At 42.6% G+C, this 16181-nt stretch overlaps 1 protein-coding gene across 1 annotated transcript in view; it reads right to left on the reverse strand.

Annotated features, from left to right (window-relative positions):
- TPCN1 (two pore segment channel 1) overlaps positions 1-16181 on the reverse strand; it is a 79880-nt gene that overhangs the window by 46461 nt on the left and 17238 nt on the right. The window contains exons 3-4 of the mRNA XM_068239879.1: positions 11771-11880; positions 514-690 (exon numbers count right to left, since the gene is read on the reverse strand). Of these exons, the coding sequence (XP_068095980.1) occupies positions 514-690; positions 11771-11880 (287 nt within the window). The remainder of the gene's footprint in view (positions 1-513; positions 691-11770; positions 11881-16181) is intronic.

Here is a 16181-nt window from a genome sequence, read left to right on the forward strand (position 1 = left end):
GAGCCCTTGCTACTGTCTGAAAGTGCCTTGGCTCTCTGAAAACCTGTGGGCGTGGCTTGTTTAGTTTATAGGGAATTAGACTATTAAAACAAAAACAAAAGTATTTGGCTTGAGGAATTTCCTATAAACAATATGAAAGAAACACAATTATGCAATGAGTAAAAGTTTATCTCGGATCCACTTTAAACATCAGGCATGCAAGTGACAGTTTCTGACTATAGGGACAACCTCACTGATAAGGAATTACAGTCAAAACTCTTTCCTGGAAAAGAACAGCTTCTGTGTGCAGGGTAGCAATATAAAAAAAGGTCAAGGATTTATATTTTTTAGCTGACACAGAAAATAAAACTGTGGGGTTCTTAAAAAATGTAATTTGTAGGACCAGGAGGAAAGACTGTGCTAAACACTCTGAATATTTTAATGCAAAAACAAATTAAATTCAGCAACCCTATTTCAGGCACAGTTATTTTTAAAGAGACTCTGTACTCTATGTAGTAAGAATATTACACATACATAAACATCAAGGCGGAGGAAGGGGACAGCCGGGGCCTCACAGAGTGAAAGCAGCAGCAGCAGAAGCCCGGTGCTAAATTCCAGCACGTAGAACAAGTGGTTGTGAGCAAAGAGGTAAGCCGTAAGGGCCTCCGAGTCCCGAGGATGCGTGTCAAACTTGTCATTATTCTTTCCCTCCTGAAAGGAATAACAAAGAACATTATATTGGCCAGTTCTGTGTCAGATATTACACTACAACAAAGTTCTTTAGTTGCTTTGGTGTTTGTTGAATAATAAAAGGATCACAATACAATAACAAAAATATTCAGTACATCATTACAAAATGCATTCCGTTCTTAAAGGATACCCGAAGGGACATGTGACATGATGAGATAGAAGTGTATGTACGGTGCCTAGCTCACAAATAAAAATGCTGTGTTCCTTTCTCTCTCTGCCTGAAAGAGTTAAATATCAGGTATGTAAGTGGCTGACTCAGTCCTGACTCAGAAAGGAAGTGACTACAGTGTGACCCTTACTGATAAGAAATTCCCCTTTTTATCTCTTTCCTTCTCTCAGAAGCCATTTTTTGTTTATAGTTGGAATTTCTTATCAGTGAGGGTCACACTGTAGTCACTTCCTTTCTGAGTCAGGACTGAGTCAGCCACTTACATACCTGATATTTAACGCTTTCAGACAGAGAAAGAAAAAAAAAAAGAACACAGCATAGTTATTTGTGTGCTAGGCACTGTACATACAGTGGAGGAAATAATTATTTGACCCCTCACTGATTTTGTAAGTTTGTCCAATGACAAAGAAATGAAAAGTCTCAGAACAGTATCATTTCAATGGTAGATTTATTTTAACAGTGGCAGATAGCACATCAAAAGGAAAATCGAAAAAATAACCTTAAATAAAAGATAGCAACTGATTTGCATTTCATTGAGTGATATAAGTTTTTAAACCCTCTAACAATAAAAGACTTAATACTTAGTGGAAAAACCCTTGTTTGCAAGCACAGAGGTCAAACGTTTCTTGTAATTGATGACCAAGTTTGCACACATTTTAGGAGGAATGTTGGTTGGTCCACTCCTCTTTGCAGATCATCTCTATATTCCTAAGGTTTCGAGGCTGTCTCTGTGCAACTCTGAGCTTGAGCTCCCTCCATAGGTTTTCTATTGGATTAAGGTCCGGAGACTGACTAGGCCACTCCATGACCTTAATGTGCTTCTTCTTGAGCCACTCCTTTGTTGCCTTTGCTGTATGTTTTGGGTCATTGTCGTGCTGGAACACCCATCCACGACCCATTTTCAGTTTCCTGGCAGAGGGAAGGAGGTTGTCTTTCAGGATTTCACGATACATGGCTCCGTCCATTTTCCTGTTAATGCGATTAAGTTGTCCTGTGCCCTTAGCAGAAAAACACCCCCAAAGCAAAATGTTTCCACCCCCATGCTTGACGGTGGGGACGGTGTTTAGGGGGGTCATAGGTAGCATTTTTCTTCCTCCAAACACAGCGAGTTGAGTTAATGCCAAAGAGCTCTATTTTGGTCACAGCACCTTCTCCCAGTCACTCACAGAATCATTCAGGTGTTCATTGGCAAACTTTAGACGGGCCTGCACATGTGCCTTCTTGAGCAGGGGGACCTTGCGAGCCCTGCAGGATTTTAATCCATTGCGGTGTAATGTGTTTCCAATAGTTTTCTTGGTGACTGTGGTCCCTGCTAATTTGAGGTCATTCACTAACTCCTCCCGTGTAGTTCTAGGATGCTTTTTCACCTTTCTCAGAACCATTGACACCCCACGAGGTGAGATCTTGCGTGGAGCCCCAGAGCGAGGTCGATTGATGGTCATTTTGTGCTCCTTCCATTTTCGAACAATCGCACCAACAGTTGTCACCTTCTCTCCCAGCTTCTTGCTAATGGTTTTGTAGCCCATTCCAGCCTTGTGCAGGTCTACAATTTTGTCTCTGACATCCTTGGACAGCTCTTTCCCATGTTGGAGAGTTTGGAGTCTGCTTGATTGATTGATTCTGTGGACAGGTGTCTTTTATACAGGTGACTAGTTAAGACAGGTGTCCTTAATGAGGGTGACTAATTGAGTAGAAGTGTCTAACCACTCTGTGGGAGCCAGAATTCTTAATGGTTGGTAGGGGTTCAAAAACTTATTTCACTCAATGAAATGCAAATCAGTTGCTATCTTTTATTTAAGGTTATTTTTTCGATTTTCCTTTTGATGTGCTATCTGCCACTGTTAAAATAAACCTACCATTGAAATGATACTGTTCTGAGACTTTTCATTTCTTTGTCATTGGACAAACTTACAAAATCAGTGAGGGGTCAAATAATTATTTCCTCCACTGTACATATGTCTATCTCATCATGTCACATGTCACTTCGGGTATCCTTTAAAGTGCAATGTAGAAGGGGGACATTAAAGTCTAGAAGAAGAGAACAGGTATAGTGTACAGTTAATAACCAATTCCTAAGGTGTCAATTACTACATATGGGGACTAGTCAACTATCCCAAACACAAGAGAAGTTAGGAGGGCGGGCTCTAGGTTTATAAAAAGCAGATGTTTGAAGGGCAACATGGTTCTCGCTCAGGATTTCAGATCATTAGTGGAAGGACAGTGTAGAGATAACCATTGATAAGCTATACAATTTCTTTTAAGGGGTGCAATCCCACAGCAGGTGCAGGAAGGTGGGATTGTATAAAGAACATTCAGGATGTGTTAGATGCATAAGGATAAGTATTTAACAAGTTGGGAGTAAGGTAACTCTGATGCAGGACATATTGTGCGAGGCTGTCTCTGAGGCAAAGGGAAACTGAACGGGAAGTCAATAAACACTCTTACCATTCTTCTTCGTGTAACTGCACAACTAGGTTTGTCCATTTTTTATTGCACATTGCAAGAAAACTACTAAAAGTTTAATAAGACTAGTTTTCCAGAATATAGCAAAAAAGTAAAAATCTTTAAAGCGGACCTGAGCCCAGAACGTCCTCTCTGCTCTAAAAGATACACAGCAGCATAACAACCTTTAAACAAAAAACATTTCTTTGTTACAGCTGATACAAATCCTAAACTAAATCTGCACCATTTTTACTTCCTGATTCATGGAAGCAGACATATTGTAAACCTCCTGAACTTTCAAATGGCCTTATCTGCCATTGGCATTCATGTGACACAGGGAAGAGATCAGATTACAAATTGTGATTAGATACAAATGAGGGGGAATTAAACAGGCTAAACTCTCTAAATACATACAGGGTGCATTTCTTTATGTATTTCTTCAGTCCTGTGCAAGAGTTCAGGTCCACTTTAAACAACAGGGAGGGCCTAATGTTCAATAAAAGGAGCATAAATAAGGCCCATGTGGTGCTTCTTTAGTTGCCTTTGACGTTAAGGAGACCCTATGCTATGTCTAAAACAAGTAGCAAACATTAATCTTGTCAAGAATAATACATGCATTTTTTTTAATGTATGTATTATTCCCCCTCCTTCCCCTATCACTGTCGACCTATAGTCCACAGGCATTACAGCACAATGAAGAATTGTGACACTAAGTGGCGCATTTACTAAGTGGTGCTTTTTTCTTTGTTTTTAGCACATCAGCAACCTGTAACTATGACAACAGTCAACCCTAAAATATTACAAGGACTAAAATAAGAAAACAACATTTTTGCTAGTGTTGACCACATGCCAGTTTTTGGTAACGGTTTAGATGATAAAATATCAAAGGTACTTCTACAGTGAAATGTCAGAGAAAACTTTGCTAACGTCATTAAGTTAATTATTTGCTGAAAGAGATCATTATCCTTTCACTTAACTAAGCACTTTTATTTAAGAATTAACTTGGTATTCCTGGATTCTACACAAGAGAATCCTTAGTAATTTGTCTGAGAAATGTTATCAGAGCACTCCCAACGCTCGGTACACACGTTACGTTTTTTCGTGCGATAGATGGATCAGATAGATAAAATCCGTCATGGCCAATATTGCCACTGATCATTTCCGCGCTCGATTTCTCATAGAAGTGAATGAAAAAAGATAAGAAAAACGAATGAAGAGAATTGAGTGCGGAATCATGCCGCAAAAAACGATCGGGTGAGACAATCGCACTAAAAAAAACAACTTAATGTGTGTACCCAGCATTACAGCATGTACGATTTGCTGTCTCTCCACAAAAGCTCTATTGTTCTTTCATTGCAAACTTATAACAGATGGCTGGTAAGTACTGCACTAGCAGTAAATATTTACTGAAGATACAGAAGGGCAGCATGATGACGTAGTGCATAGCACTCTCGCCTTGAAGCATTGGGTCTCTGGGTTCGATCCCCGTAACATCTGCAAGCAGTTTGTATGTTCTCCCCGTGTCTGCGTCGGTTTCCTCCACCCACTCTGGTTTTCTCCCATAATTGGCTTCGCCCTAAAATTGGTACCAGACAACAACACATACATAGACATAGGACTATGGTAAGATTAGATTGTGAGCTAGTGGGTCTCTGAGGGACAGTTAAGAAACAAGACAATATAATAATAATGGCAGTATTTGTATAGCGCCTTTCTCCTGTCGGACTCAAAGCTCTTGCGAGGCAGCCACTAGAGCGCACTCAGTAGGCAGTAGCAGTGTTAGGGAGACTTGCCCAAGAAACTCCTTACTGAAATAGGTGCTGGCTTACTGAACAGGCAGCCGAGATTTGAACCCAGGTCTCCTGTGTCAGAGGCAGAGCCCTTAACCATTACACTATCCAGCCACTGCTACTCTTGTACAGCGCTGCGGAAGATGTTGGCGCTACATAAATACCAAAAAATAGTGGTCATCATTAAGCTGGCCATACACTGGCCCGATTTGCGCCCGTTTCGACAGCAGATTCGATCACTGGGATCGAATCTGCTGCCAATCGTTCACGCTACACGCCGAATTTCGATCCATTTCGTCCGATCCCGTCGATCGCGCCGTGCGGAAAAAACAGTCGATCGCCCGCGGGTAAAGAGCGCATCGCTAGCGGCGTTCGAGTGCCCGACGACCGACGCAATAGAGCCCGCATACATTACCTGCTCCGCCGGCGCGACTCCAGTCTCCCGGTCACTGCTGCTCTGTCTGCGCTCTGGTCTCCAGGTCCGGCATGCCTCACTTCTTCTAGCCCGGCAGGAAGTTTAAACAGTAGAGCGCCCTCTACTGTTTAAACTTCCTGCCGGGCTAGAAGAAGTGAGGCATGCCGGACCTGGAGACCAGAGCGCAGACAGAGCAGCGGTGACCGGGGGACTGGAGTCGCGCCGGCGGAGCAGGTAATGTATGCGGGCGGGCGGGGGCAGCAGCAGCACCACAACAGATTGTGAACGGTTTCAGGCTGAAATCGGTTCACAATCTGTTTGCTGTAAGGGTAGCCATACGATCCCTCTCTGATCAGATTCGATCAGATAGGGATCTGTCTGTTGGTCGAATCTGATGGCAAATCGACCAGTGTATGGCCACCTTTAATGTACCTGTAGTATAATATTGATTAATCAATGAGGGTCATACTCAGCTGACCTTGCCCATTCAAACTATTATCTGTTCCTGAAACACCTGAAGGACATTTCTGACATTAAACATGCTGCTAAGAGCTGGTCTGAGGCCCAACCAAAGGCTATAGGTATACAAGAGCATAAAGTATGATTTGCAGGGCTCGCTCCCCCCCCCCTAGCTTTTCAGGCATTAAAAATACATTACAAATAAATGTAATGTATCTGCCAGGAATATAGCAGCTAGTTATGCCAGGCTAGATTCATGGACTGTTCATGTGATTGTGTGTGTGTGTGTGTGTGTAGGTCAATAGACCTACATTTGCATTGAATTCCTCTGGAAGCAGGGGGCTGGGACATTAGCATACAGTTCCTCTGGACAGCCAGAAAACAGGTAATTAGGAAACACTTAATCAGACAGTTGCTTTGAAGCCTATACAGGTGGTCTGACCCTGTTGTCTGAATACTGTCGCAGAGGTGTATGGTGCTTGGAAGCAATTGTCACCTGGACTGGCTGCAGTATGCTTTGAAGCAGATCACACCAGCCTGAGCCAGGACTTTACACATGACATCCTGCTGCAATGTGAAAGCCTTAATCAATTGTCACCTTTAACCTGGGGAAATCGGATGTTAAGGAAGTCTTTTGTTGTGTGTGTGCTATAATACACTTTTCACATGTGGATGTTAGATCTCTGGGAATCCAATTATGTCTGAGGATGTAATTAAAAACTAGTTCCCCCTCGTCCAAACAGGCTTGCAGCCTCAAGGCAAATATTCCATTATAAAAGCAGGGGACAGAGACCTAAAATCAGTCTACTCCTGACGGTAGCTGGAGCCGGACTCCTGGTCTAAGCTAAGTTGGCTCCTGATCCAATCAGAACGGTGTCCGTCCACAGAACCAAGTCCAAGATTTGTCTATCTTGATCCCTGTTATTGGTAAGCAAATAGCCTTGTGTGTATTTTTGTAACTTTAATCTTGTAACTTTTTTACTTTGTTTTTGTACATCTTTTGTATATATTAAGTTCTGCACTGTTCCACGTTTTCCTGGAATATTAAATCGTTATTTAAATAAGTTTGACTTCTGCTGTACTAAACCAACACTCATAGCCTAGAAGCGACTGAAGTGCAACTGTGTATAAATCCATGCCTAATTGTACGTTTGAGTAACCCTACCGTATGAGATTGTAATTGCATTGTGTGTGGGGGCGTTTGTCATACGTTGGCCTAAAGCGCGCAGCTGACCCAACGTACAAAAACGCCAGTGCGAGTAGCTCGACAGCAGAGTAGCTAACAGTGTCAGGAACCGGCCCGCGGCACGCCTGCGTATACGGTTCCCGACTGCGGGTTTGACCAGAACGAGAGGGGAAGCAGCCTTAGTCAAAGCTAAAACAAGGCTGGGACCCCTCAGAACACCCCTCACTGCCACCACTAGCGGTTCGCTAGACACTTCCACTCTGCTGTCGAGTCCTCAGCGCGCACCCCGCATTTTCGTATTCGGGTCAACTTTGCGCTTAGGCCGAATACGGGAACGCCACGCACCCACACACACACAGTTGCAATCTTACACTGTAGTGAAGCAGAAAACCACTAACAGTCGTTCCGAATGATACTGTTAGCCACTCTGCTGTCGCTACTCGCACTGGCATTTTTCGTACGTTGGGTCAGCTGCGCGCTTTAGGCCAACGTATGACAAACGCCCCCACACACAATGCAATTACAATTTCATATGGTAGTGTTGCTCAAGCATACAAATAGGCATGGACTTATACACACTTCAATCTCTTCTAGGCTATGATTTTTAGTTTAGTACGGCAGAAGTCAAGCTTATTAAATAATAATTTAATATTCCAGGGAAAAAGGTGGAACAATGCAGAACAGAATATATACAAAAGATTACAAGACAAAGTGAAAAGTTACAAGGATAAAAGTACAAAAATAAGAGGTTACAAAGATAGATACCAAGCAAATTGCTTACCAAAATACAGGAATCCAGATAGAAGAACCTTGGACTTTTGTGGACGGACACAATTCTGGTTAGACCAGGAGTCCACTAGCTTGGGCCAGGAGACCAGCTGCCGCTACCATCAGGAGGGGACTGATTTGAGGTAGCTGTCCCCTGTTTTTTATAATGAAATATTTGCCTCGAGGCTGTAAGCCTGTGTGGGCGGGGGGGGGGGGGGGGGGGGGGGGGGGGGGGGGGGGGACGGGACCTAGATTTAATTACATCCTCAGTCATAATTGGATTTCCAGAGATCTAACATCCATATGGGAAAAATGTACTATAGCCCACATACATGAAAAGATTTCCCTAAGCTCCAATCTCCCCAGGTTACAGGTGACAATTGATAAAGGCTTTCACATTGCAGCAGGATGTCATGTGTGAAGTCCTGGCTCAGGCTGGTGTGAGCTGCTTCAAGGCATACTGCAGCCAGTCCAGGTGACAATTGCTTCCAAGCACCATACACCTCTGCTACAGTATTCAGACAACAGGGTCGGACCACCTGTATAGGCTTCAAAGCAACTGTCTGATGTAAATTCTAGAGTCTTTTGTTAGCCTTTGAAGTTCCCTGACTCTGTCCTGATTTGTATAATGGGACAATGGGGCTTCTAATTAGCTCCCTGCTCCCAGAGGAACTGAGGGTAATTGTATTCCACACTGTCATACAGACAAGTACAGCTTCCCCAAAGCCAGATGACCACCCATACATACGCATCTGAAGTACACAGGAAAATTAAAATATTATCCTTACATCATAAGCACCCCAGTATATTCCTGACAAACAGTATCGTTCGGAACGACTGTTAGTGGTTTTGCTTCACTACAGTGTAAGATTGCAACTGTGCGTGTGTGTGCGTGGCGTTCCCGTATTCAGCCTAAAGCGCAAAGCTGACCCGAATACGAAAACGTGGATTGCGTGTTGAGCACTCGACAGCCGAGTGGACGTGTCTAGCAAACCGCTAGTGGTGGCAGTAAGGAGCTTTTGAGGGGTCACAGCCGTGTTTGTAGCTCGAATAAGGCTGCTCCCCGCTTGATCTGGTCAAACCCGCAGTCGGGAACCGTATACGCAGGCGTGCCGCGGGCCGGTTCCTGACAGTATCCTTTTCTGAAAATCTACTTGCCTGTCACATCTCTGGTTGTGTAACACAACAGGTAAAGTACCTGCCAGAAGCAAAGTGTGTGAACCTTCACAGCTGGTCCTGTATTCTGTTAAGACAGTAAAAGAAGGTAGTGGCGGATGTAACTGCCTACTTTCACTTGTGAGGATAATAAAGCTTTGTCTGATCTACAGGCCACAGTCCAGGAGAGCCAGCAGTGTTACAGCATGACACATACCATGGACGTCTGCAGCACTAGCAGGCAAATACGTGGCATTAGTTAAATGTTACTAATATAAATAAAAGCATTCAGACTCCACTAAAGATAATGGGGTACTTACGTATTATCTGTCTGCAGAGTTTGGCAGCTTCTTGAATAAATTCTGTTTGCTCCCCTACCAAGATCTAATCATTTTTGGAAAGCCGAAAGTCCTGGCTTCCCATTGCATCCTGTTCTGAGTCAGTGAAATGCTCCATTCACAAGTTAGGGGGGTTTGAAAGAGGGGTGTCCCCTGCACTTGGCTGCAGAGAGCACATTGGAATCGAGTTTCCAGTCCCGGCCTGTAACACACGGAGAGATGAGGGGATATAGCTGGGCTACTTCTTTCTCTGTAATGAGACCCCTGCGTATGGAGAAGACGACCTCCCAGGTGTGCTGCTGATCATCAGTGTTGGCTTCATTCGGTACTTCTGTAATTATGCTTTCTCCAGCCAAGTGCAGGGGACACTCCTTTCAAAACCCTTTAACTTGGGAATGGAGTATTGCACCGACTCTGGACACGGTGCAAAGGAAAGCCAGGACTTTCAGCTCTCCAAACATGGTTAGATCTTGGTATGGGAGCAAATAGAACTTAAACAAAAAAAAAGCTGCCAAACTCTGCAGACTGGATAATACGCAAATATCGATAATGGATGTAAAAAGGAGTACAAATGTGCCAGGCTGTGCAGACAGCATATACTGTAAACCCTTAAGAATGCTTACTCAGGTTGTGAAGGGTTACTGCCCTTTCCACATGATTACTGCTCAATGGGAGAACAAGTTCAAGCCAAGCTGTAACAAAACTGGCCACTTATGTAGCACAAATCCAATTGCTTCTTATTGAGCAAAGGGTATGCAATGTGCTGTGTTTCTGCGACAGCTATAGTACATATCTCACGCTGCGCCTGCTTTCTACATCCTTCAGTGCAACAGAATGGATAAATCTCCCCAAGTATTCTCACATAAACAATAAACCACCTGCAAAAAAACTATTTAGGAATAAGGGCCTTTATTAAGCAACATTTATATGTTTAACTGCCGATTTCTCTCTGCGCTGCAGATTTTTTTGCCAGAAATTCCACTGTCACTCTGCCAATCTTACATCTCTAATGCTGGGAATACACAGGCGATTTTTTTTCCACTCGATTCTCTGCTCGATAGATTTTGCTGCTCGATTCTCCATTCCATTCTCTTATCTTCTGCTTGTTTTTCTTATCTTCTTCCATTCACCTCTATCAGGATTCGAGTGGCAAAACGATCAAACAGGAGATCAGACATGTCGGAAATTATCTATCTAACCATCTATCTGCCGCAAAAACGATCCGTGTATTTTCAGCATTACACGATACAAAGCATTCCACACTGAATAATGCTTTCAATACATTTGGCCAGAATGGTTTTTGTTGTAACACTTAGACAATGTGACCTGCTATTCAGTCTTCTATTCACTAAAGCTGGATACTGAAGTCTAATACACACAAGTTCATACTCAACTCTGATCCAGTTTCCAAGATTCAGCATTATCATGGAACAGACAGTAAGGCCTGGGGCCAAAAGGAGTTATTTCAGCTGCAGAATTGCAGACAACAGACAACACACAGAACATTTATATTGTGCTTTTCTTCTGCTGAACTCAAAGCGCAAGAGCTGCAGCCACTAGGGTGCGCTCAGTAGCAATATTAGGGAAGGTTGCCCAAGGTCTCCTTACTGAATAGGTGCTGTCTTACTAAACAGGAAGAGCCCGGGATTCAAAATCGAAGGGCTCTGCCTCTGACACAGGAGGTAACCAGTACACTATCCAGCAACTGTGGCAATTTCAAAAAGTGCTACGCTAGGGAAAGTGGATAGAGGTCAACTCACAGGAACGACTGTAATGAGGCTTGCTTTGAGGACTCAAAATTGCTTTTGAATGACTGTACAAGAGCGATTTGCAGTGATTTTATAAGCAAAGATCCTATTTTCAATAAAGTTTTCACTACCTGCTGGGTCTCTAATCCCTCCCCAAGCTCTGTATAGCTTCTGGCGTGTAGCCCCGCCTCCTTGCAAAAAAGATCATAGGCTCTTCTAAGGTTTGATGAACTTTTTCTGCAAGGTGGTGGCGCTACTCACCAGAAGCTCGGGGAGGGATTCAGAGACCCAGAAGGTGGTTATAACGAAATTAGCCCACTTCCCAGGAAAAAAAATAATAAAACACAAATCGCAGGTACTCTACAATCGCCAGCAGTTGATTGTACAGCTCTTCAAAATCATCCTAAAATCTGGGTACAAAGCACTAGTGCAAGCACCACTCACAGTGGGCCCCAGGTTAGCTATGGATTTGCCCACATTTATAAAGAACCAGAATATTAGAGAGGGAAGCAGCAAGAAAAAAAAAAGTTTCTATGTTTCTGACACTCCGCAGCAACAGCATTATACTGACCTGCAGGTAGATGGCCGCTTCTTGATATCGAGTCTCCCAGCTCAGTTCTGACTCCTCGGATGTTGGTAGCTGCTCCATAGAGACTGTGTGGCACTCATACTCATCACTGGCTGCAAGTGAAGTGTGAGAGATTATTCTGCGCTCAGCAACAAAACATCAAGCTTCAGTTTACTAATGAACCCAGGCAGTCTTGTTATTCATTAACAAAAAGACACCTAAAATAGAAGCATGCCAAGGAAAATGCTCACATTTCCAGTTACCTGACTTCAATGTGATCATTCAGACTAGCTGCCCTTTAAAAAAAAAAAAAAAAAACCTCCCAAGATATGCCAGATTAATGTTGCCTGGACCATCACACAGTGTTAAGCCATAAAAAAAAACGGTTTTATACATTGTAACCTTTACTGGTGATCTACATTTTTGCTTCAATACATTATTGTAAACAATGTGAAAATATAAAGATTTAACACAAAGTGTGTAACTATTAAATGGGAATATGTAAAGTACGACAGTGGCAAGAAATAAGTCTATTAAGCAAAATAGGGTTGCAAAAATAAAATGTTTCAGTGGTTAAGCCAAGTGTCAAAGAAAAAAAAAAAAGCAAAATTGGTAGCATAATAATAGTCCAAGTACCCTTAACCACTTAAGGACCAGGGCTTAAACCCCCTAGTGACCAGGTCATTTTTTTACAAAATAGGCCACTGCAGCTTAAAGGCCTCGCTGCAGGGCCGTACAACTCAGCACACAAGTGATTCTCTCCCCCCCCCCCCTTTTCTGCCCACCAACAGACCTCTCTGTTGGTGGGCTCTGATAGCTCACCCAGTGTTTATTTAATTTTTTTACAAATATTTTTGTTTTTATTTTCACAATATATTTCCCCTATTTAGTTATATTTTTTTCCCTACCCTCCCTCCCACACTCAGCCAATGACAGCGGACATGCTGCAAATCCCCGCCCCAGCACTTTACGCCGATCGGGATTAGGCGGTCCTGGGGCTGCCGCAGCGGTCCCGCCCATCGGTGATGCGGTCACCTAAAGGTTAAAGCAAACGTGAAGCGAACATAACCTTATGATATAATGAATTGCATGCGTAGTACGGATTATGAATAGAACATTAGTAGCACAGAAAAGAGTCTCATATTTTTATTTTCAGCTATATAGCTTATTTTTTATAACATTGCATCATACGGTCATAGTTGCAATTTTATAACCACACTGTTTTTTAGGTTATAAAACAAAGCAGAAATATTGACCCTTTGAACTTTCCTGCAGTAAAACCTTAGTCCGTTTCTCACGGTTTCTTGGCTATTAGGCTTGTCTAATGCTGGGCATACACGAGGCGACCCGGCAGCTCGATTAGCTGCCGGATCGACTCCCGCCACGTCCCCGCGGCCGCCTGCATCAATTCCCGCCCGTCCCCGCGGGTGCTTCCTTATCTTCCGCTCGATTCCCCGCTATTGTACGCCCGCGGGGATTCGATCCGGCGGCCCATCGGACCTGTCGATATTATCAATCGAGCCATCAGCGGCTCGATTGATAAGGAGAAAACAAACCGTCTATGCCCAGCATAATGCTGGGAATACACAATTAGGTTTTTTTTCGGCAGATTTACTGGCTAATTGTTTTTCTGATCGATTTCCATTCAGTTCTATGAGAAAATCGATCAGAAAAACGATCAGATCGGACCTATTGGACATTATGTATTGAGCCATTTATCTGCCAAAAAAACCAAAAACTCAGGGCTCAAACCCACTAGCAGCCTTTTCTAAGCGGTGGTGATTTGAAAAAGCTCTTGCTAATGCAATGCTATGGGTTTTTTTTATAAAATCACATCGCTCAAGTGGGATCTCACCCATAGCATTACATTAGCAAGAGCTTTTCAAGTCACAAAGTGCTCAGTTAACCACTTGAGGACCTAGGGCTTTCTACCCCTTAAGGACCGGCCACTTTTTTTCCATTCAGACCACTGCAGCTTTCACGGTTTATTGCTCGCTCATACAACCTACCACCTAAATGAATTTTGGCTCCTTTTCTTGTCACTAATAAAGCTTTCTTTTGGTGCTATTTGATTGCTCCTGCGATTTTTACTTTTTATTATATTCATCAAAAAAGACATGAATTTTGGCAAAAAAATGATTTTTTTAACTTTCTGTGCTGACATTTTTCAAATAAAGTAAAATTTCTGTATACATGCAGCGCGAAAAATGTAGACAAACATGTTTTGGATAAAAAAAAAAACCATTCAGTGTATATTTATTGGTTTGGGTAAAAGTTATAGCGTTTACAAACTATGGTGCAAAAAGTGAATTTTCCCATTTTCAAGCATCTATGACTTTTCTGACCCCCTGTCATGTTTCATGAGGGGCTAGAATTCCAGGATAGTATAAATACCCCCCAAATGACCCCATTTTGGAAAGAAGACATCCCAAAGTATTCACTGAGAGGCATAGTGAGTTCATAGAAGATATTATTTTTTGTCACAAGTAAGCGGAAAATGACACTTTGTGACCAAAAAAAAAAAAAAAAAAAAAAGTTTCCATTTCTTCTAACTTGCGACAAAAAAAAAAATTAAATCTGCCACGGACTCACCATGCCCCTCTCTGAATACCTTGAAGGGTCTACTTTCCAAAATGGGGTCATTTGTGGGGTGTATTTACTGTCCTGGCATTTTGGGGGGTTCAAAATTGTAAGCACCCCTGTAAAGCCTAAAGGGGCTCATTGGACGTTGGGCCCCTTAGCGCACCTAGGCTGCAAAAAGGGGTCACACATGTAGTATTGCCGTACTCAGGAGAAGTAGTATAATGTGTTTTGGGGTGTATTTTTAAACATACCCATGCTGGGTGGGAGAAATATCTCTGTAAATGACAATTTGTTAATTTTTTTTACACACAATTGTCCATTTACAGAGATCTTTCTCCCACTCAGCATGGGTATGTGTAAAAATACACCCCAAAACACATTGTACTACTTCTCCTGAGTACGGCGATACCACATGTGTGGCACTTTTTTGCACCCTTACTGCACTAAAGGGCCCAAAGTCCAATGAGTACCTTTAGGATTTCACAGGTCATTTTGAGAAATTTCGTTTCAAGACTACTCCTCGCGGTTTAGGGCCCCTAAAATGCCAGGACAGTATAGGAACCCCACAAATGACCCCATTTTAGAAAGAAGACACCCCAAGGTATTCCGTTAGTAGTACGGTGAGTTCATAGAAGATTTTATTTTTTGTCACAAGTTAGCGGAAAATGACACTTTGTGAAAAAAACCAATAAAAATCAATTTCCGCTAACTGATTTTTATTGGTTTTTTTCACAAAGTGTCATTTTCCGCTAACTTGTGACAAAAAATAAAATCTTCTATGAACTCACCGTACTACTAACAGAATACCTTGGGGTGTCTTCTTTCTAAAATGGAGTCATTTGTGGGGTTCCTATACTGTCCTGGCATTTTAGGGGCCCTAAACCGTGAGGAGTAGTCTTGAAACAAAATTTCTCAAAATGACCTGTGAAATCCTAAAGGTACTTATTGGACTTTGGGCCCCTTAGCGCAGTTAGGGTGCAAAAAAGTGCCACACATGTGGTATCGCCGTACTCGGGAGATGTAGTACAATGTGTTTTGGGGTGTATTTTTACACATACCCATGCTGGGTGGGAGAAATAACTCTGTAAATAGACAATTGTGTGTAAAAAAATCAAAAGATTGTCATTTACAGAGGTATTTCTCCCACCCAGCATGGGTATGTGTAAAAATACACCCCAAAACACATTATACTACATCTCCCGAGTACGGCGATACCACATGATTGGCACTTTTTTGCAGCCTAACTGCGCTAAGGGGCCCAAAGTCCAATGAGTACCTTTAGGATTTCACAGGTCATTTTTGTTTCAAGACTACTCCTCACGGTTTAGGGCCCCTAAAATGCCAGGGCAGTATAGGAACCCCACTAATGACCCCATTTTAGAAAGAAGACACCCCAAGGTATTCCGTTAGGAGTATGATGAGTTCATAGAAGTTTTTTTTTTTTTTGTCACAAGTTAGCGGAAATTGATTTTTATTGTTTTTTTTCACAAAGTGTCATTTTCCGCTAACTTGTGACAAAAAATAAAATCTTCTATGAACTCACCATACTCCTAACGGAATACGTTTGGGTGTCTTCTTTCTAGAATGGGGTCATTTGTGGGGTTCCTATACTGCCCTGGCATTTTAGGGGCCCTAAACCGTGAGGAGTAGTCTTGAAACAAAAATGACCTGTGAAATCCTAAAGGTACTCATTGGACTTTGGGCCCCTTAGCGCAGTTAGGCTGCAAAAAAGTGCCAATCATGTGGTATCGCCGTACTCGGAAGATGTAGTATAATGTGTTTTGGGGTGTATTTTTACACATACCCATGCTGGGTGGGAAAAATACCTCTG

This window comes from Hyperolius riggenbachi, chromosome 1 (genome assembly GCF_040937935.1).
Source record: "Hyperolius riggenbachi isolate aHypRig1 chromosome 1, aHypRig1.pri, whole genome shotgun sequence".
Classification (NCBI taxonomy): domain Eukaryota; kingdom Metazoa; phylum Chordata; class Amphibia; order Anura; family Hyperoliidae; genus Hyperolius; species Hyperolius riggenbachi.